Source organism: Protopterus annectens, chromosome 4.part0, assembly GCF_019279795.1.
Source record: "Protopterus annectens isolate FY-2018-M chromosome 4.part0, PAN1.0, whole genome shotgun sequence".
NCBI lineage: Eukaryota > Metazoa > Chordata > Ceratodontiformes > Protopteridae > Protopterus > Protopterus annectens.
Window position 1 is genome coordinate 260,765,155 of NC_056733.1, and position 22,727 is coordinate 260,787,881.

General features: G+C 36.8%; 1 protein-coding gene across 2 annotated transcripts in view; it reads right to left on the reverse strand.

Moving 5' to 3' along the window:
* Window positions 1-22,727, reverse strand: part of RNFT2 (ring finger protein, transmembrane 2) — a 926,866-nt gene that overhangs the window by 852,725 nt on the left and 51,414 nt on the right. For both annotated transcript variants that reach the window (XM_044068253.1, XM_044068252.1), the window contains exon 2: window positions 10,162-10,220. In XM_044068253.1, coding sequence (XP_043924188.1) covers window positions 10,162-10,220 — 59 coding nt within the window. The remainder of the gene's footprint in view (window positions 1-10,161; window positions 10,221-22,727) is intronic.

Consider the following 22,727-nt stretch of genomic DNA (forward strand, 5'->3'; position numbering starts at 1 on the left):
GAAATAAGATTAAGAACAATGACTGGAGGCTAGTTCTGTCAGGGTATAAATGTTTTTACTGTTACATTCTAACAACAAAAATCATGCGGCGTGTTATGCTAGTGATTAAAGATAGTTATGAGACCTGTAATTATTACTTGTTCAGTGATAACACCAATACTACAGATTGAGTATCTGTGACAATAAAGACAACCCTGGAACATATAACAATTGTTGGAGTGTACAGGCCACCAAAGTCAAGTGCTGATCACCTGAGGAATTCATACATTTCTTGCATGAAACACAGGACGGAAGAATAGTGGCTGGAGACTTAACAGAACACACTAGACATTGTTTGTGTTTCTAAATAAATTACTTTTACTTTATGTCAAGTTTTACCATCACTGATATGCAGTGATCATTGGGTTGTAAAGGTTCATTTATTGCTAGATAATTCTGCCAAACTGAAATCTAAACCTATGCACAGAAGATTAATAACGGATTATATGGAAGCAAAACATTCACCACGTAAAACTAAATGGAGTGATGTGTTCAGTGTAAAAATATGTAGATGGAATGTGGAGAATTTTGAATGAAAAACTGTTCAAATTCAAAAAAAAAAATCAGATTCTAGGCACACAACATCAGGAGGATATATTTCCATAAAAACAAGATACTTGATTAAGGTGAAAGACAAAAAATATAAACAAATGGATAAGATGCCAAAGTATACAAATTTGAAAACTGAAATAAAAAAGCTGGACAAACAAATTAAGCATAGTGTGAGACAAGATCAAGAAAAAGTTGAAGAACAATTACATAAAGGTATTCAACATAATAGGAAACCATTTTACAGATACATAAGATGTGAAAGAAATAAAGACATACAAACTGATAAACTGTGTAGATTGTAAAAATTATTTTCAGACTCAGATTATAGATACATTTGCAAAATCTTAAACAAAACAGTTTGGATCCACAAAGGGGGTGATAAATTATCCTAGTGGCATCCAGATACTGAAATTAAATTAGATTATACTGAAAAAGAATTGTCCAAACTGGATCCAAACAAAGCACAGGGAGGAGATGGAATTAGTAATAATGACCCAAGAACACTTCAGCAAGAACTTACAGTACCATTATATCTATTATTTACCAGGTTGTATAAATATATAACAGGGAAAATAGTAGAACAGGTTAACAGCTTCAAGTATCTGGGCTTGGTGGTTGAGGAGAAGGGAAGTCTAAATGAGGAGGTCAAAGCTAAAGTCAGGTCTTCAGACAACTGGCACAGAGTGTCAGGGGTAGTGTGTGACAAAAGAATGCCAGAGAAACTGAAAAGTAAGATGTATAAAACAGTGTTGCGACCAGTACTACTGTATGGTACGGAAACCTGGGCAGTGAAGGCAGAGCAGTTAAGGAAGTTAGAGATGATGGAGATGAAATGTCAGAGACAGGTGGTAGGATACACACTGTATAACAGATGAAAAAATGAGGACATCACAGCAGAACCACATATAGCTCCAATTGCAGAGAAGGTCAAAGAGAAAATAATACGGTGGTTCAGGCACATCTGCAGGAAAGCAGAAGACAATATGGTGAAGAAGACTTTGGAGAGGCTTGACGAAGACAAGAAGAAGGTAGGGTATGCAGTAAAGAAATGGATGGATTGTGTGAGAGAAGACCTGAGACAGTTAGACATTACTGTCAAAGATGGTAGGAGAGTGGCACTAAATCGAGAGAGATAGCGACAGTTGACACCATATCCAGACTTCATTCAGAAAATGGGGGCTGTTGCTGATGTGCTCATACAGCCTTAATATGGAAAGTTTAATTTTTTTTAAACAATTAGGGCTTGCTGATGATATAGTTAAGGTAGCCTTTTAGTTATAAGGTTTTGCACTTTGGGGTACTTTTGAGTAACGTTTGTAGATTTATTAATTGTGGAGACAGTTTTCTAGTGTAGATGTGAAGATCAATGTGTTAAAAATGTTTTTAGTCATTGATCGAAAGTGATTTGGTGAATGGTGCATCTAAAGCTGATTGAGGTGATTGTTGGTGGTGTATACAGAAAATGGTGCAGTACAGTAACATTATTATGTGGGTAATGATATAAGGACTCAGATGTAGACATGTAAGGGATAATGGTCTCATCCCTGCATATTCACAGCATGGAAACACATAACTGCATGGTAATTTATACATCTCCATTGTTAACCTCCGATCTTTATGGTGGTGGTTACCGTTAAAATGGAGATATAATGATTAAAACAGTCAAATGGGTTTTATATTAATGAACAAGTATACATATTAATAAAGATGAAAAAAGATTATATTCATTTTTTAATATCACTGGAGAAATTAGGTTACGCTACTGAAATGAGGCAGGAATGTTACTGGCCTGTTTGAAATGTAGGTGTACATCTGTTGACTGATGTATGTTGAATTATGCAATACGGTACAGTTATGTTTGGACATGGACTTCAATACAAGTAAAGTGCAAGTACTTTATTTTCTCAACCTGGCTGCACCAAAACTAAACTTAGTGTGGCCTGCTTTCTGGGTTCATATAATTAACTTATAAAGTCTGCCGCTGCTTTTCTTTGTAACAAAAACTCTTTAAGAAAGGAGAATTCATCTTAGGATATTTAATCAAGGATAGTTTACTCGTCTAGTTATTTAGAAGTTTAACTTTCTGTTATTGCTTCCTTGATGATATTGTTAGGATAAGGTTATTAAACGGGGGTAGGATGTTTTTAGGAAAATATTTTGTTCAGGAGATGGCTGTAAGATTGTTTTGGTTTAACTACATCCACAGATCACATTGTTTAAATCCATGAATTTTAAGGGTTATATTTCTCATGAGGTGTCAGGTAAAATATTAGTAAGATCAGAAATATGTAAGAACAGAAATATTTCAATTGACTTGAAGTGACTAGACGTCAATCTTTGATGGCTGAAATTTTCACTGTCAGTTCATATCAGAGATATACTGAACACTGACTACAAGGTTTAAATTTGTTGGAGAGATAAATCAACTTTTGATGAATGGAAGCTTTACAGCTGGTTCAGAATAGAGCTGTGGGTATACTGCACACATGGCCAGCCTTAAGTATAGGCAGATTGGATATCTGCCTGGGACACTGCTCTGGTATGCATCCTTCTTCCCTTTTTATTTATTTTCTTAAAGTAAAGAAACACAGCATTTCCTTACTTTAAAAAATAAACAAACACACAGCATGCAGTGGTCCTATTCAAAGTTATAAGAGCTGCAGTGTCCTAGGAACAAACTGTTGTAGACCTGGTCATTCAATTTGCTTGCCTCCTGCTCCATCCTACCCACAATCTACCTAGACAACATATCACATAGATCCTGGGCAGCACACAGCAAGAAGTGAACACATTTAAAAGTGCAGAGAATGTGTGTGACATGAAGAAAAAGCTGTTCTATTGACAAAGAAGTGACTTTTTATAATTACATATAAATATATATATAATATATATATATATATATATATATATATATATATATATATATATATATATATACACATATATATATATATATATATATATATACACATATATATATATATATATATATATATATATACATACATACATATATACACAGTTCTATTCTGTATGATTGAGCTAATTTAATGCCAAATTAAAAACACAGACAAAAAAGTATGAACATACACAATACTGAAAATGAAAAATATTGAATGAAATAATATCAAGAAAGGAAAACTATTATTTCTCCCAATATTAACACTAAATCCCCCTTAATACTCGCCTCAAATTCATATGAATAGTGTCAGACTTAAGTGAAGGTTTTTATGAAAGTAAGATGTAGGGTTAGGGTTGAGAGAAAGAGCAATGTTTCGGTTAGGGTTAGCACCCATTACTAAACAGGGCAGGGGGGCTCCACCCTCCCCATGTCACCTTAGTAATGGCTGCAAACCCTAACCCTAATGCTGCCCCTTCCCTCAACACTAACCACACACCTTACCTTCATAAAAACCTTCCTGTAATACTGCCACTGCACAAGACACACTCAGACACACAAACATTCACAAACATGCACAAACACTAAAATACACAAACTCAAAAGCAAACATGCCCTTCACTCATCCCTGACCCTAACCCTAGCTCACATATATAAGCACAAACACTCTCACCCCTCCAACCCGATTTACCTGTCTTGACATTACACACAGTCAGCATTTACATCACTCAGCTAGCTAAACCATCAACATTAAACCACACTCCCTGCATTTGTTGAAGGAATGACATTTGACAAAACGTGGGGGACACATATATATGTACACTATTGCTAGCAGGCAACCAGACATTTTTGGCTGTTGCCTAGCCATAGTTCTCAGCCCTCCCTGATTTTGCAGAATGCCTCTGATTTCTTGATTTTCTGGTAAACCACTGAGGATTAGAGTTTGTTAAAAATGCCAGACATGGTCAAGGACTTCTCTTATCAAACATGTTTGGCTAAGATTATGAATAATTTTTAGAAATGGGACATCTTGCATTTGGATATAGATAAGAAGATACAGGTTTTAAGATGCTATCTTACCTCACATTTTGTATTTAACTCAGTCTTTTTGGGCTTGACCAGGAACAGATAACTTTGTAAGTGTAACAAACTGGATGATGAATATTTTGGTGGGGTTCCTCTTCTCACAAAATAGTTTGGGACAAAATAATTATCCTAAAAAGTTTGGGAGGCCTGGTTGTACTCAATTTGGACAAACATGCCAGGGCAGTTCAATTTGCTCTGCTTCACAGAATACAAAACATAGGGAACAATGGTTTATGGATTCAGATGATCAGAGACACAGATAAGCTCATAGATGGGGACACATATATTTTTGATGCATTTTGGGGATGGGAATCATAGTCAAACACAACTGCCAATTCTACGTTCCTTGGGAAAAAAGTTAAAAGACAGTCTGCAAGAGGGGATATGAAAGGTTGGAGGTTACAATTATTACCCATAGGCTGGAAAAAGGCAGGAAAAAAGCAGGTTTGATGTAGTGGCAACAAAAGACTAAACTGCAGTACTGGGATCAGATTCATAGATTCATAGATTAGTACTAGATTCATACTAGTACTAATCTATGAATCTATGAATCTAAGGTTTGAGGTAGTGGCAACAAAAGACTAAACTGCAGTACTGGGATCAGATGATGTAGGAAGATGCCATTTTGTCTTGGGGGCAAGCAAAGCTAATATTTGACTTGCATGAAAAAGAAACAGAGTCTCTTATAATGTGGTCTTAACACAGCTGACTACAATACTGTGGTTTACTCAACAGGATCAAGTGAGTTTGCTGGTATGATTTATTGTCCTTAGAAAGAGGGATAATACTAATGTGGCTCCCGTCTCTGCCTTGCACAAAATATTACAGAAGCAGGATTAGAAGGTACCAGATGAGGTGAAAATATTTTGGGAAGTCCAAACGGGTACTATATTACCTAGGGGTATGGTCACAAGAATGCATTAAGACAGAACAAGCAATCAGATTTAGAAAATTTTGAATTTTAAATTCCAAGTGTCTACATAAACATTTTTACACTCTTAGACTGTCTTACCTGTTTCCTAATTCATTAAGAGCATGTGGGAATGTGAAGAGAAGGATATGGGTGAATGGCAACTCATGTTTTTGAGCTGTCCTAAATTAGCACAATTTAGAATGATGATAGATCAGTTAATATGATAATTATTGACCAAAAAATTGATTCTTGACATGAAAGAGGGTTTTTCTAGGTTTATGGGATGAAATCAATTTAAATCAAAATTGGCAGGAATTCTTAGTAATAGTTAGCGTACCATCCAAGAGATGTAAACAAAAAGATCTCCCTACATTCAAATAATTAAAAAGCTTAATGGAGTCAGTCAGGGAAAGTGAAGAGGTAGCCCATAAAGAGGGTAACATCCAAGTTTGTTCAAAGATGGTTACATTGGATGAATTTTCTGTAGCAACTGGGTAGAATACTCTAGTGAGAGGGATTCTCCTCAAATTTACTTAATTAATCTAGGTATTTGTTTATTATATGAATAGGCAACCACCATGGAGAAATGTTTAACTCTTCTTGGAGCAAAAAATTGGTGGATATAAAAAAATTTTGTATAATTAGAGTTCTTTACTGGTCTATTTTAAGTTCTTGGTGACTCAAGGAGTTCAAAGCTTTTATTCCTCCCATATGTTTTAATTGATATTGTCTGTAACATTTTATCAACTATAGATTCTATAGCCTTAAACATACTTATTTTTTAACTGGAGACATTGCCGGGTGGGCGGAGTATGCCTGTAATACTAGCTGCTTGGTATGCAGAGGCTGCTGGACCGAGTCAAACTGTTAGTAACAGGCCATATTTCTTAAGTAAAACCCTTGGAAAAGGGAAAGAGAAATAAAAAGAGCCCCTGGAAATGGGGAACAGAAATAAAGTGAGCCCCTGGAATAGGGGAACAGAAATAAAGTGAGCCCCGGGAAAGATGTGAACAGATATAAAGTGAACCCAAAGAAAAAGGGTATTAGTATAAAAACATTTTTAATGTTGATTATACTGATTGCATTTTTATCCCTTTAGGGTTCACAGAAATTGCAGTGTTATTATCATTGTACCTTTTTTTTTTTAAATAAAGGTAATGGGCTCTAAAGAAATGCCAAACATTAAGTCTTATGCTTCTTATTTTTCAGAAAATAAATGTTGTGTCTTTCGGCTTTTCCCATTTAGGGGTTGTCACAGCGGAACTCCGGTCCGCTAATGATTGGTAGTTGATTTTTACATGCTGAGTTACCATCCCTGATGCACAACCTTCAACGAAGGTACACCCATTCACGCATGTCTCCACGCAGAAGATGCTCTAGCTGAGAATCAAACCGGACAGCATCTTACTGTGAGGCGACAACGCTACCACAGCACCACCACCGTGGATTTTCAGAAAATGAATATAGATGCAAAATCTTCTGTTCTATTAACTATGTAAATTAGAGTAACATATAAAAATACTGGGCTTGTCTGTGGGAAATGTCATGAATGACTGCTTTCTGCTCATTATTCTAACTTTGCAGGATTACTGTAATTTGTGTGAAGCAGCTTGGAATATTTTAATGTGTGGTTACTGTTTCTCTGGAATAAAGCTGAAATACCATACATAGTTATTTTATTATAATTATATGACTGAAGTACATACAGAAGTAGTTAAAAACTACTGGGTGGGATGAAACTTGTCTGTAGAAATTAACTGACCCTCTTGTTGTTTCCTCAGTTCAAACAGTTACGATCTGGCTTTGTATGACTAGTGTGCATTTGCAGGATTAATGTGGCTTGTGTGAAGCAACTTGGAATATTTTAAGGTGTAGATGTGTAGTTACTGTATGTATGGAACAAGGTTGAAATACAGTACATGGCCATCACTTTTTTATCACAACATTCAGAAGTGCACACAGATGTAATTACAACTGCTGGGTGGGAGATGATGCTGTCTTTTGAAAGTAAATGACTCTCATGTTACTCTCAGTTTAAACAGTCACTGTCTGGCTTTGCAGGAAAACAGCACATATGTATGAAGTGAGATAGACTACTTTACTTAACATCTGAGATGTGCACGAACAAAGTAGCTATTGAGAAAAATGACTAGCTGGCTGCTATTGCTTGCTCATTATTCTGGCTTTGCAAGGCTAATGTGACTTTTGTGAAGCAACTTGGAATACTTTAATGCACAGCAACTGTTTGCGTGGACAAAGGTGATATACATTACTGTCAATCTTCTTTTATCACAATCAGGCTTCTGAATTATATACAGAAGTGTCTATTACTGCTTAGTAGGTGTGGGGGGTATCTGGATGAAAGTAACTGACTTTCTTGTCACTTGCTCAGCTTAAAACTAGTAATCTTTCAAAAAGTAAAATATAAAATGAATTATAGATCATCCAGATTTTTTTTGGGGTGGGTGCTGGTATCCTCCACACTCCAATTTTGTAAAAATGGATTCTGACACAGGCTTAGCAGTGTTTTTGCCATGAACCCCACTTAGTCTAAAATATGCCTTGTTCACAGGTGTGCAGAGAAGGTCATTACTTCTTTAGCTTTCCTCACAAGCTTTAGAAGTGTGCACAGAGAGTGATAATAGCTTAAATAGAAGCAGTGCACTGTCTAGGAGTAACAAGTTGGCAGCATTACTGTGATTGTTATTTTTTTCCACTTTCCTCCCAAACAAACAGATGAGTATACACATAGGTATATTTTTGGGAAGGGTAAAGTGAGACACTGTTTATATATGTCTGACGGCAACAGTCTAAAACATGTCATGTTCTATTTTTTTTTCAGTTTTTGTCCCAGTCTGACATCAGGTGGGTACAGAGATTGTTGGCTGCCTTAGGCTCATAGACAAGTGCTAGGCTAGCTGTCTTTGCAAGCTATTTTAAGCCAAGCCAATTTCCCTCTCAAAGATGAGAACTAAACCCTGTACCTGATTGTTTGTGAGGTAAACACCTTTTGCCAACTCCAACCCTCCTGGGTAGGGGTGATGAGGTAAGCTGTATACGTGTATGACAACTGTAACTTTTAAATACATGACTGTGGCCATTTGTACCATCACTTTCACTCCAATCTAACAGCACAGTGGGATGCATAGAAGACGACTATCTTTTGAGGGGGTATTCTTTCCAGACATGCTTTAGGTACCTCACAAGCATTTGTCCTCTCAGTTTATTCTGAACTGCTATTTTTTTTTAACTTTGAGCATTAAGCCTTGGATACAATTTATTTCTTCCTTAAAATAAAAAAACGAGACTCAATTTCTTTCCATACATACAATTTTTGTTCAGGCCATCACTGGATAAAAAAGTTGTTAAAAAAACTCCAAAATGACCCACAGAGCATTTAGAACCCTCCGGGCTTAAGGGGGCCCAGTGACCTCCAGCCAAATCAGTAATTTCTTCTACAGCTATCAAAGTGCAGTCTTGCCAAGTTAGGATGTGGTGAATGGCTGAATGAACGCAGGAATAAAAACATGGAGTAAGGCAAACTGAGATAAGGAAGAACAAATAATCTGGATGTTATGGGTTGGCCAGGATTAGAGGGGGCGATGCTGTGCAGCCCTTTGCCCAGGCCACCATTTCACTTAAGGATAGCCCTGACTGCACACTGACTATAATGGAAGCTAGTAGTACAACTCAACATGTGGATGATTTTGATAGCCAAACAGAGAAAATTTACACAAGGTACAAGTAGACTATGTAGATGAGTGAGTCCCAGTGTGTGTCTGGCTATCTGAGGCCAATGGATTAGGTACTAGATTGTTTGTTAACTATGATAAGGAGTCAGTGGTTTTAATATTAAGGTCACTCCTCACACTGATGAGGTGGATTCATAATGAGCTTGTACTTAACCTAATAAAATTGAAATGTACATTATTGATAGTAATGCTTTTTTTTTTTTTTTGCTTCCCATAGGACCTCTCCTGATGGCTTCTCTACTTGCACTCAATTAGCCCATTTTCTTTCTGGGTAGGGGGTGCCAGCCATGCCAGATGCACCTCTGTTCCCCAGCAAGGGTTAGATGGTAGGGAGTTTGCCAGCTTGTTGGTCCAGCAGACAAATTACCCTCGCTTTCTAAGAATATTCCTCTCCCCCTTGGCAGTTGTACTAATTCCCATTATTGTAATCATCTGAGGAGAACTGAGCTTACAGTGTGAAAGCACTGGGACAGTGTGGGCTCAGCAAGCTCAGACTTCATTGGCTGTAACACACAGTGCTCCAGCTATGAGTCACCTATTTGGTAAGGCAGAACCACCTCTCTCCCTCTCCTCAGAATGGGTGAGCTGGCATTGTCTGTTCATTCCCATCCTCATCCTCTAGCTCATACAGACATCAGAGCCACTAAATGAACTCAGGTCACCTGCTCCATAGTCAGTGCAGAGCTGGCATTGATAGTAATGCTTATATTAGTAGGTGGTACATAAATAGTGCATGCTGTGCCAAAATGATGAATATTTGAAAATGTTAGCATAAAAAGTAAATATTTTATCACACATAGTTGTCCAGTCTGAATAAATATGTTTTTGGCTGAAACTCAACTTTCGAAGAAAGATTTTATTTTCATGTGTGTAAATTTGTATAAAAGACAACAATAAAGGTGATTACAAAAATATCTTACCTTTCTGGGGGGAGGCTATCCGTGTTACTGCTATGTCTCCTCTGCATTTTCTTCAGCAGCTTTAAATGAAAAGAACAACAAGAATGACAGCTATGCCATCGGTCTAGAAAATGTACAAGAATTTCTAAGCACCTCGTTTTGGTTATAATCATGTTGATCATGTCAATAATCAACTACTTGCAACACGTACAAATTCCACCCCTCCATTTTAAAGTGCATCACAATGCGTATTCTTCAGTTATGTTACTTTGAATACTTCTCTTTTACCTGCTCAGAAATTTTACACTTGCAAAATGTTACCTGTACATTTTTTATGCAAAAAGCTTCCCTGCTATCATGTACCACAGAAGGAAGAAAATATCATCAGTTGGGGGGTGCAGCACCTGATACCGTGCAGCATGAGGATCACAGTGACAAAGTAAATCTAGGGATAACAAATCAAGTATTGACAGCAACTCCTTACAAATGAAATGCATCCAGGTAGGACAAATAATGTGGTCTTAAAAAAAAAACAATGCAAGCTTAATACACTGAAAAGTTCACATGCATTTGCAACAAAGTATTTATTTTTCAGACTTTCTTGTCACATACTTTTTAAGATATTTAAGTATAAATTCTAAAGAAAATAGTGATAAAGCAACATGTAATGTTCTGATTACAACATAGAAGGATATCTAGCCTCTAAACCTACCATTTCTATAGCTTCCCAAAGATACATCTCACCCTATTTTTGTCAAATCCGGTTGTGTTTGGCAACAGCTTCATAAGTAACCTACTTAGAATCTCAACAAAGTCCTCTAAAAGGTATAACTGTATAATATTAGATTATGTGGAGTTTCAATGTGTCATGCAACATGATAATATAGGGATCCACATCCGTTAATGGATGCATGAAATTCAACAGCGTACTGATGCTGCACCAATGTAGCAGCATGTCATGCAACACACCACACAGACAGCTACCCAGTCTGTGAACACTAAAAGACACACTGCACACAGAGCCACCTGTCCTCTAAACATTCCAACAGATGCACGCCACACAGCTATCCACCTCTGAACATTCTAACATATGCACACCACACACAGAGCTATCCATCTCTGAACATTTCAAGACATGCACACCATACACACAGCTATCCACCTCTGAACATTTCAAGACATGCACACCATACACACAGCTATCCACCTCTGAACATTTTAAGATATGTATGCCACACATACAGACACACACACACACACACACACACACACACACACACACACAGCCGCCTACCCTCAGAACATTTCAAGACATGTATACTACACATAGCCACTCACTCTCTAAACATTTTAAGGCACACAACACACACACCAACATGTATGCACACACACACACACACACACACACACACACACACAACTGCCTAGCACAGCTGCTCACCCTCTGAATATTTCAAGACATGCATGCCATACATACACACACACACACACACACACACACACACACACACACACACACACACACACCCTCCTTTAATCTGAAAATTTCAAGACACATTCACCAGACGCATAGAGCTCCCCACCTCTGAACATTTCAAGACAAACATGTGGTACACAGCCACCTGCCATATGAACATTTCAATGCACACACGTTGCACAGATAGTGACCCACTCTCTGAACATCTTAAGATACACATTGCACATATATAGCTACACACCTCTGAACATTTCAAGACAAACATCGCAAATACTGCACTTACACTCCACTTTGCATTTTCATCCTTTTATTGCAAGGTCATTGCACTGCACCATACAGCCATGTCAAGTCATACCTCAAGGATTCCAAACAAGGCAACAAATTATCATTGAAACCATTAAGTCCAAACAATTTAAGATTAAAATAACATACAAAATAGACAGTTTCTCAGTGGTATGCAGAACTACCCAACCTGGATACATATGGGCCCAAACAAATGTCTCTGTTTCAAAGTTTATATTCAGGATTAAAGTAAAAAAAAATGGATGAAAATGGAGCGCTTCTATGTAGTTACATGAAGTTATCATCAAAATGGTCACCACCATGCTCACTTTTAGGAGATATTTTATCAGGTAAAAAAAAAATTAGAAGCCTCCCACCCAAATCCAATGGCATACAGGGATAAAGCCTTGACTATGGCCCATGATACCAAGACTGATTAGCATTACAGGAAGAAAATGCAGCTGGCAGGAAATGACAGACATGAACATCCTGGGGAGAATTGAGCAGTCTGGGGCCATCCAATGCCACAGTCGTTCAAAGAAAAGGCAGTGCTGTAAGAAGCAATCCTGAGGTAGGTGTCTGGCTACCAAGCACCTTCAGCAGTAAATCTCATGCCGAGTACAAAAGAGCATGCAAATGCATTAGGGAAAGCACTGTGGTCCCCATGGTGATGAGGATCATCTCTTCCCCCAAAGGTGGGTGGGATTAGGTCCAAAAATATGCCCTCTCTGCCAGAATGCAATGAGAAGATAAAAAACCACTCAAGCTGCCTGTAAGATGGTATGTCCCTTCCAGCTCTTGGTTTCAATGAGGAATAACTCATCCAAAATCCAGCAACCACTGGCAAAACCACATCATATGAATAAATGATTTATGAAGACACAAACATAAAAAAAAGAACCAAAAGTATACCAGTTTCAGTGTGCAACCACTCCTTCTGCTGTACATCTAAAGACGTCACCTTTCTGCTATAAATACATCATGTGAAGGACAAGAATTATTTTTTAAAGTCATGCACATTTATAAATCATAAAATGAAAAAATTTAAAATGTTAGGGATTTAAACCTGGACTAAACAGAACCCCCAAGTCTTATAATCCAAAATTCCTATCTATTAAAAAGTAATTTCCTTAAACCCAAATGTGTAGACTTAAAAGTCTTAATCCTATCGATGCCTATAAAACAGAAAACAGCCGTTGGATATTTGACAGTGTCTAAATAAAAGATTCAATGTACACGATATTTTATATCGCTAATGTGTTCAAAAATGTGTATTCCTAGCTGTCTAGAAAACTTGCCTACACAAAAGGCTGAACAACGATATCAGAGTTCTAAGAGGTATTTGTTGAAGAAACTGTTGACATTTGAGCATGCATTTACATACAAGACCTACATGAAGAACTACCTCTAATAATATCACTAAATGAAGAATACCCAGGAAAAGGGAATGAATCAGCTTGACTGATGGCAAAAAGCTTCACGTACTCATGTGCAGCAGGAAAAAGCACACACATACAAAAATACCGGTCATATATTAGTCAATAAGATAGCTGGGACATTTTACCACTCAGTATTTTTCATACGTTTTTTCCAAAAGCAAAGTGACAGCCTTAGTTGGAAGCCTCTCAAAATTTTGTATTTAATGTTTTAGGCATGCACTATGGCACTCTGACCTCCATGTCAATTAAAGGAAAAAGCAGAGCTACTAAAATGTGTCTCAAAAACTGTCATATTTCCACAAAATCTGGCACTATTGCCGTAGTCAACCTTGTATCGCAAACCAGTTTTTATGCAAACTGGGCATGTGGAGCAGAAGTCATTACAGGACAAATGAAAAAAATTTAAAAAAGCTTAATTTATTCTTCCTTTATTTAGTAACTGACAAACAGTTACCCTCAAGTTTCCAGTCTTTGGTACTGTGTAAAATTACTCTCTTTAATCTTCCAAAACAAACTCTACTGTATAACATTACTCTTTCTAATTCCCCAAATATAATGTCTTATGTGGAATCTAGAACTGGGTGACAACAGCTGGAGCCATCATACATGCACCTGCTAGGTTTTTCTCATTCAGCAGTCCTAACATTAACCAATGCCAATGTGGCCATCATACATGCACCTGCTAGGTTTTTCTCATTCAGCAGTCCTAACATTAACCAATGCCAATGTGGCTATCATACAGGCACCTGCTAGGTTTTTCTCATTCAGCAGTCCTAACATTAACCAATGCCAATGTGGCCATCATACAGGCACCTGCTAGGTTTTTCTCATTCAGCAGTCCTAACATTAACCAAAGACAATGTGGCCATCATACATGCACCTGCATGCACCTGCTAGGTTTTTCTCATTCAGCAGTCCTAACATTAACCAATGCCAATGTGGCCATCATACAAGCACCTGCTAGGTTTTTCTCATTCAGCAGTCCTAACATTCACCAATGCCAATGTGTCCATCATACAGGCACCTGTTAGGTTTTTCTCATTCAGCAGTCCTAACATTAACCAATGCCAATGCACCTGCTAGGTTTTTCTCATTCAGCAGTCCTAACATTAACCAATGCCAATGTGGCTATCATACATGCACCTGCTAGGTTTTTCTCATTCAGCAGTCCTAACATTCACCAATGCCAATGTGGCCATCATACAGGCACCTGCTAGGTTTTTCTCATTCTGCAGTCCTAACATTAACCAATGCCAATGTGGCTATCATACATGCACCTGCTAGGTTTTTCTCATTCAGCAGTCCTAACATTCACCAATGCCAATGTGGCCATCATACAGGCACCTGCTAGGTTTTTCTCATTCAGCAGTCCTAACATTCACCAATGCCAATGTGCAATGCATGATATAAAGAAGGTGTGACCATGCCTCAGCACACATACTTCTACTCAAATGGCAAGCATCATGGCTGGTTCTTCATGCCAACTCCCTGTGCTTCCTGGCCTCCAATCCAGCTATGTCCTCATCTTCTCTGCTCAGAACAGAGGAGAGCACTGCTCAACTAGTCCTCCCCATTCCCATCCAGTCTTCCATGTCCCAGGAGGCTTGCTGAACTGCCCCTAAATGTTCCCCTATATGTAACTAATCAACTGCTAAAGCAGTAATTTTATATTCCTGTTTGCTTTGTAGCATTTGTGGCTGCTAAGGCAGTACCTGTGTTAAATAAGCCTTTTTTGTTAAAAGTAATAGCGGTCTCCTGCCCAGTCATGACTAAGAAAGGTCTTCAGACCAGAATGCTTATTTCTATCAAACAAAAATAAATTATGCAGTTTGGCCTTAACAGCATTTGTTTTATATGTAGCAGTCTTTATTTTTTTTCAGAAACAGAGTATTGCAGAAACAATCAAAAAATTAATAAACTGTTTTTCTAATAGCAGCAACAAAAACTAACATGCATACACAACACCGTTTAGTTCCATGTATTAAAACAACTTAAATACCAAAAAGTAAAAAAAAAATTCTACACCCATTTTTAAATTAAACGCATAATTTAATATCAGAAATAAATGCTTTCAAGTAAATGAGGAAAATGTAAGGATTAGAATTAGGTGAAAATCGAGGAACTAGTAATTGTTCTCGAATAATTCTTCATAAACAAAGAACTTGCCAGAAACACCCTAAAACTGTACACGCAATAAACTTGCTGGCAAAAATCACAAATATTATTTTGCCCTTGGCACCCCCCACACATACCTTCTTACTTAAATATACCAACTCCACAGTCGCACAGTATTGTTGGGAAAGAAGATACAATCAGTAAGGCTGAATATGGTCTTGCATAACTACAATCTCCCTAAGTAAAGAAACCACTTCGCGTACAAGTCTCTTTAACCCCCCACTACACCCAATAATCCTCTTTTTTGAAAAGTTAGTGGAGAATGACTTCAGGAAAGTATATAATAAATCAAGAAATTCTACTTCATCCAAACTTTTCTGAACAAGAAATGAATTTTATTGAACACTTGCATGAAGAAAAAATCAGGGTCATGAAACCTGATAAAGGAGGGGGAATTGTCCTTATGTTCTCAGAGGACTACGAAGCCCACATGCACACTATGTTGCAGAATGACGAACAATACGAGACGGTTTCACGAAACGAGATCAATATAGCCTTTGCTGAGATTAAGTACTATCTTAGTGACCTTCTATTACAACAGGCCATCAATGAAAAGGTCTACAACTACTTACATGTGGAAAAGCCCAGAATACCAGTCATCTTTGGGATACCTAAAACCCACAAAGGAATAAATCCACTACAATTCCGGCCGATTGTATCAGGAGCAGGTGGAGTGACTGAGCCCCTGGGAAAATTTATTGATTACATGACCAAAGAATACACGTCTTTATTGTCCCACGTCTGCAAGGATCCTTGGCACTTCCTCCGGGACATTCCCACCTCTTGCTACTCCCCAGACACCTTAATGGTCACAGTGGACATCAAAGATCTGTTTTCCAGCATCCCTCATCAAAAAGGTTTGGAATGGTTTGCCCAATTTCTAGGCCAGAAGACAACCCTTAGTAACAAAATGTCCAACTTGCTTACCGAAATGATGGCGATGGTTTTGTCCAACAACTTCATCTTCTTTAATGGTGAATTATACCGGCAACGCAAGGGGTTGCCATGGGGCATCTTGTGCATCCTTCTACGCAAATGTAGTATTGCACATGTGGGAGCATACATTCGTTTTAATACCCCCATGGAAAGATCACATTCTGTTCTACAGACGCTATTTGGATGACATCTGTATTTTATGGTCTGGCTCTGAAGGGAACCTATCTGAATTCCTTACACACATCAATTCAACAACGAATTTCCTACAATTCACACACACAGTGGATCAGCACGAACTTCATTATCTGGACATTACTCTTTACAAGGACTACAATCAGAAAACTTTCCATTCCAAACTACATCGCAAGGCAACATTTTCTAACTCCTTGCTACACTTCGAAAGTGCCCACCCACCATATCAAAAGAGGGGGATCATTAAGGGGCAGCTCATCAGAGCAAGTACAATATGCAGTACGGAGAAAGATTTTGATTCTGAGGTGGAATTTTTGAAAAACCTTTTCTTGGAGAGAGGTTACCCTCTGGAACTATTTCTAACTCTAGCAGCAGAGGTAAAATCTGCACGACATTCCCTCTACAAACCAATACTAGGGGGGGGGTTTGTACCAGTGACCAACAACACACAAAACAAGGATACTGCTCACACTAACAGTTTTGCACACACATACTCATCAAATTCCTATGAATTGGAAGAAACAATCTTACATCACTGGCCGGTTTTAATCCTCTTTGAAGAACTAAAGGACTACATACCACCTAAACCCAGTTTTGTTCGTAAAAGAGGGGCTAATTTAAAGGAATTATTTGAAAGAAATCAAAGAAAAAGATGAAGGTAAAACAACCAAGGCTGGGCACATTCAAATGTGGTGCCTGTGCCCAATGTCATGCCATATCCAAAGAAACAGCACCATACCTCCCGTCTAGGAACTACAAGATACACCCCACTGGATTTTACACCTGTGCCTCTAGAGGGTCGTATACTTGGGGATGTGCACCAACTGTCAAAGTTTCTATGTGGGCAAAACTGAGAGGGAATTAAGAAAACGTATCACGAGCATCTTTATGACATGACCAGGAAGAAGGAAACCAACGCCTTCTACAAACACTCACTCTCCTGCCCAGAACCCAAAATCCAGTTTCTAGTTCTGGAACAGGTTGAGCCAGATGCAAGAGGTGGTGACTGGGAATCCACCTTGGGCTACCGTGAACTATTATGGCAGTTGAGACTGAATGCAGGGAAGCCACCAGGTCTGAATGGGATGATCAGCATTAAACCGGTCCTCAAGCTTAGGAGGGCTAGGTTATAACTCTCACACTTGACCCCCTTCATACCACAGCATCCCCACACAGCATATTAAATTATTGAACATCCACAGTAATAGGATTCTGACTAATAAATCAAATTCTATATGAAATGTTATATGGATGGGCATTAAAAATATCTCACGCATATTTTATTGCATGTTTTTATCAGTGTAAAGTAATAATGAAAAAAAAAAATTTTTTAACAATTCACTGACAATCTAAACACATCTTTAAGCATATTCTTTAACAATCCACAACCCCAATCAGACTTCAGACTTTTACGTTCTGAAACCTAGGAAACTGGCATTTTAAAATGTTTTTTATGGTTAGTCATTTTTATTTAAGTGCATATGTTATTGCAAACATTTCATTTTTTGAGTTGATATAATGACTAACTTTTTTTAACACCCAACTCTAAAGCACCACACCTTAGTACTAGATTTACTAATTAATTAATTGTATAATTGCCAGGCTATTTAATGGAGGTTACTGCACACTGCAATTTGTTTTCACTTGATAAAGCTCAGGATTGCCTGAGCGAAAGCGCTTGTGTGATTTTATCTGTGACTTTTGGAATACTTCAGAAATAAAAATACAGCCTTGTGGACTTTAGCAGAGTTCCGGTTCCTTTCTTCAAGGTCGTGGATTATTCTTTGAATATGGTCTTGCATAACTACAATCTCCCTAAGTAAAGAAACCACTTCGGGAGATTGCTGCAGTCACTAAGATTTCAAGTGGATGTAGATATTAGAAAAAAATGAAAAAAAAAATGAACAAAGTAAAAATTAAAAAAAACAAATTCCAGCGTACTACATGAATAGTGTTTTTGTTCTTTTTATTACCACACAGAGCTTCTTCAAAACCATTTGCATAACAGTAACACATCTATATTTAAAATCATTCTGGTCATTTAAAACTAATCAGCTGACACTCAACTCTTGAATAATAACTGAAAAAGAAAGAATATATAAAAATAAAATATTCAAATAAATTACAATTTATCAGATTTAAATGGATTCTAAACATCAACTATATAGATTAAATACTCTTTGCATTCAAATCACATTTTATTTTAACAGATTCATTTAAACCTGCAAATTTATAAGCTAAGAGAAGTTATGTTTTAAAGGCAAGTTATATATTAAATGTTTATGCTCTATTTAAATTTGATAAGTTGTATTATTTAAACAGTTTAACACCAAGACTGAAATCCTGAAACTTTTAAATCCAAAACAAACCACAAAAAGAAACCAGTCCTGTAATGCTAATCAATAACCACAATCGGACAGTAGGTTTAGCGCTTTCATCCACTTTTTATTTTGTGAACTTCTTCAGAAAAGAATATTGCCCTACCCAAACTTCCTTTATATACCTTATTGTCAATTAAATACAGGAAATGACATAATAATGATTCTAGTAAAATACACTTAGAAAATAAGAAATAGATGAATATGAATGTCATACTATTATAAAATGTATTATTGTACATGTGCACAAATTACAATATAGTACATTATATGTAAATAAAATATATACAGATGTGTATTCATCTATATTTTAAAAAACATTTTAAATTTATAGTTTCATTTAATCCAGGTGCATTATCTGCACCTAGATATAGCTGCCAAAATGCTTCCTGACACTCTAATATGTTGTTGAGATCTCCATCAAATAAAACCGTATCCATTTTTTCTAACACAAAGAATACAATTTTTTTAAAATCAGAACATACTAATAATGCATGTCTGGCTAAAGAATTAGTTTTGTCTTTCTTTTTTATAGCCAGATTATGCTCATAAATTCTGCGTTTTAAGCTTCTTACTGTTTTTCCAATGTAGTAACTTTCATAGATTCATAGATTCATTTGTGTTTGTAAGGCAAAGAGGACATACATGTAGCAATATATACTACATATTCACTGTTACAATTGTAATAGTTTCTAACCCAAAAAGTTATATTCGAATGACTGAGAGTCACAAAAGAAGAGTTAGTAACAAACCTACATTGTTTACAGTTTTGACATGCAAAGGTGCCCTTCTTATTGCATCCTGTCCTAATTAAACTGGTGGTAATGTTATTTGCAGATTCTACCATAGTTCTGATGTTGGTTATTTTCTTATATGTGAAACTGGGTGCTAGTCCTAGTGTCGCCACTAATTCTTTGTTCCCTAATATAACTCTCCAGTTGTTCTCTAGAATGTTCTTGATGTGCCACATCTCATTAACTATGGGAAGTGGAAATGCACTCATGTACCTCTGTGTTTTATTTTTAGTCTCCCCTAGTAAGTTGTCTTTCACTGGACCCACCAATATATCTGTGGAGTACAGGATGGGTGAAGCCACCCCTGTTCTTAATGTCAAAACTTCATTTTCTATCTTTTTTATCCAGTCTTGGTTGTAACCTCTAGAAACAAAAAGTCCTCTGAGGAAGTGAACTTCTTCCTTGTAAGTGTCGTCATCTGATGTTAGTCTACTTAATCTAATAATCTGTCCTTTTATGACTCCACTCTTCATATGTTGTGGATGTCAACTGTCTTTGTGCAAGTATTGATTAGCAAATACCGGTTTTCTGTAAATTCTACTCACAAATCTTTTTTTCTCTTTGTCTGTACTAACATGCAAGTCTAAATAATCTATAGATTCTCCAAATCCACTAATCTTAAATTCCAAGAATTCTGTAGTACCACTGAGGTCCTTAACCAAATCCACATATTTCTCATAACTTCCTTTCCAAATAAAAAACAAATCATCTATGTATATATAGTAAATCTGAACCTTGTTAAAACTTGGATGTTGTAAAAACTTCAATTCCCAGTTTGCCATAACAAGGTTTGCAAAGGCATGTACCACCCTTGCCCCCATAGCTACACCAGATACTTGTTTGTAAAAAGTTCTGTTAAACTTGAAAAAGTTGTTATTAAGAACCAAATCCATCATACTACATACAGTGTTGACTTTTTCACCTGTAAAATTAGTGTGGTTAGTTAGATATTCTCTTAAATATTCAATAACCATTTCTTGTTCTATCGAGGTATACAGGGACCTAACATCTAAAGTCCCAAAGTAAATGTCATCATCTCCTATATTGTAATCTCTCAAAATTTCCAATAAATGCCATGAGTCCCTGAGATAATATATTGATTTCTGAACAATGGGATTGAGAGTATAATCTAACCAAACTGAGATGTTTTCTGTTTTGGAATTTTTGGCCGAAATGATCGGTCTAAATGGAGGATTTTTCTGGTCAGTTTGTATTTTTGTAATACCAAAAAATGTAGTCATCTTTGAATGTCCTACCTATAAGAAGTTGTAATTCTCACTGTCAATTTCTTCTTGACTAAACATATCAAATAGTGTCACATCCAGTTTTTTATAACTATTAGTAATTTCTTCACAACTGACACGCTTGTAAACATTTTTATCCTGTAACATGACCTCCACTGAACTTTCGTAGTCTTTTGTGTTCATGATGACTATTTTTCCGCCCTTATCTGCTCTCAATGTTCTAATCTCCCTGTTGTTGCTTAGAGTGTATAATGCATTGTGCTCTTGTTTTGTGAGATTGTCCTTAAAATTATCATGACTAATTTTTCTAAATTCACTTTCACACAAAGTTTGAAAAGTCTGAAGAGTAGTTTGTAGGGGAGGATTAAAGGTGCTGGGCTTACTAGGTTTGTCATCTAAGCTTGTCTCCTTTGTTTTCTTCAAAATATCCTGCATAATATAACTCAGATTTAATTTTCTTAAATATAATCTAAAATCTATAAGCAATTTGCCTATATTCAGGAATAAAAGAAAAACCTTTTCTCAATACAGTTTCTAAGTTCCACTGACAATGTAATATCCGATAAATTCAAGATATCAAGACAATATTGTATATTACTGTGATTTACCACCTTTTCTTGTTTTCCCCCCTCCCCTTCCCTTTGTTCTGTGTGGAATTGTACCACTTGGTAGTCCGCTTTTTTCCTGTTCTGTCCATCAGAAAAGGGCTGTTCTTAAATCGAGTGTTACTATTGTCCAAAGAAACAGCCCGTGCATAGTTCGCGCTGTTCTCATTATTGTCTTAAAGTGAATATAGATGTTATGAAAAATGGATCTATAGGAAAGACAAATACAATCCTGAAAACAAAAGGTAAGAAAACTTAGTTCACCTAGTTACACTCTTTGATATTTTCTGCTTTCTAAGTAGAGCCATAAATGAAGTAAGGGGAGAATAAAATGGTGGATGTTATTTTCCGACAAGATTGCTTATATTTCTATAATGAATAGCTGAATGAAATGTTAAAAGATACCTGGGATAATGTAAGCTCTTTCCTAGCTTGAATAGTTAGGTAAGAATGTCATGTGAAATTTCGTTTTCCTAAAATTGATAGAATTAAAACACAGTGGCTTGGATTCTGAAACCGTTTTCCTATCACAGAAGGCAATTTTGTATGAAGAGCAGCCATGCGCATGGTTGGGAACAATTCAGAGACACATGGAGCATGAGTGCTGAAAACCAAGAAGTTTTGTGGCCTGCATAATATGCAAATTGTGGTATAACAGCATAGCAATGAGCAACAGTATTAAAACGACAGAAACTGTGTATGCAAATAAATATGAACAATATGTGAAACATTTTCAAAAACATATATTTTATATAGAAACACGAACTCCAAAGTTGTTAACCACAGCTAAACTGTGGAGTTACAAGAGACAGGCCATGAAAACATATATAAGGTAGCTGCAACACTAGTAAAACTATACATGCAAGAAGATCTTATTACCTCTGGAAGTCACAGTTTTGACTTCTCCTTGGTAGCGCAGAGTCATCAGTAATCTAGCTCAGTTTCCGCAGTTCAGCAGGTACAGAAGCTCAATAAATGAACAGTAAACTGTTTCAGCAGCCACAGTAACCAGAAAATACAAATGCAGTGAATAATAAATGTAATCTGCAATGCAATGAAATTACC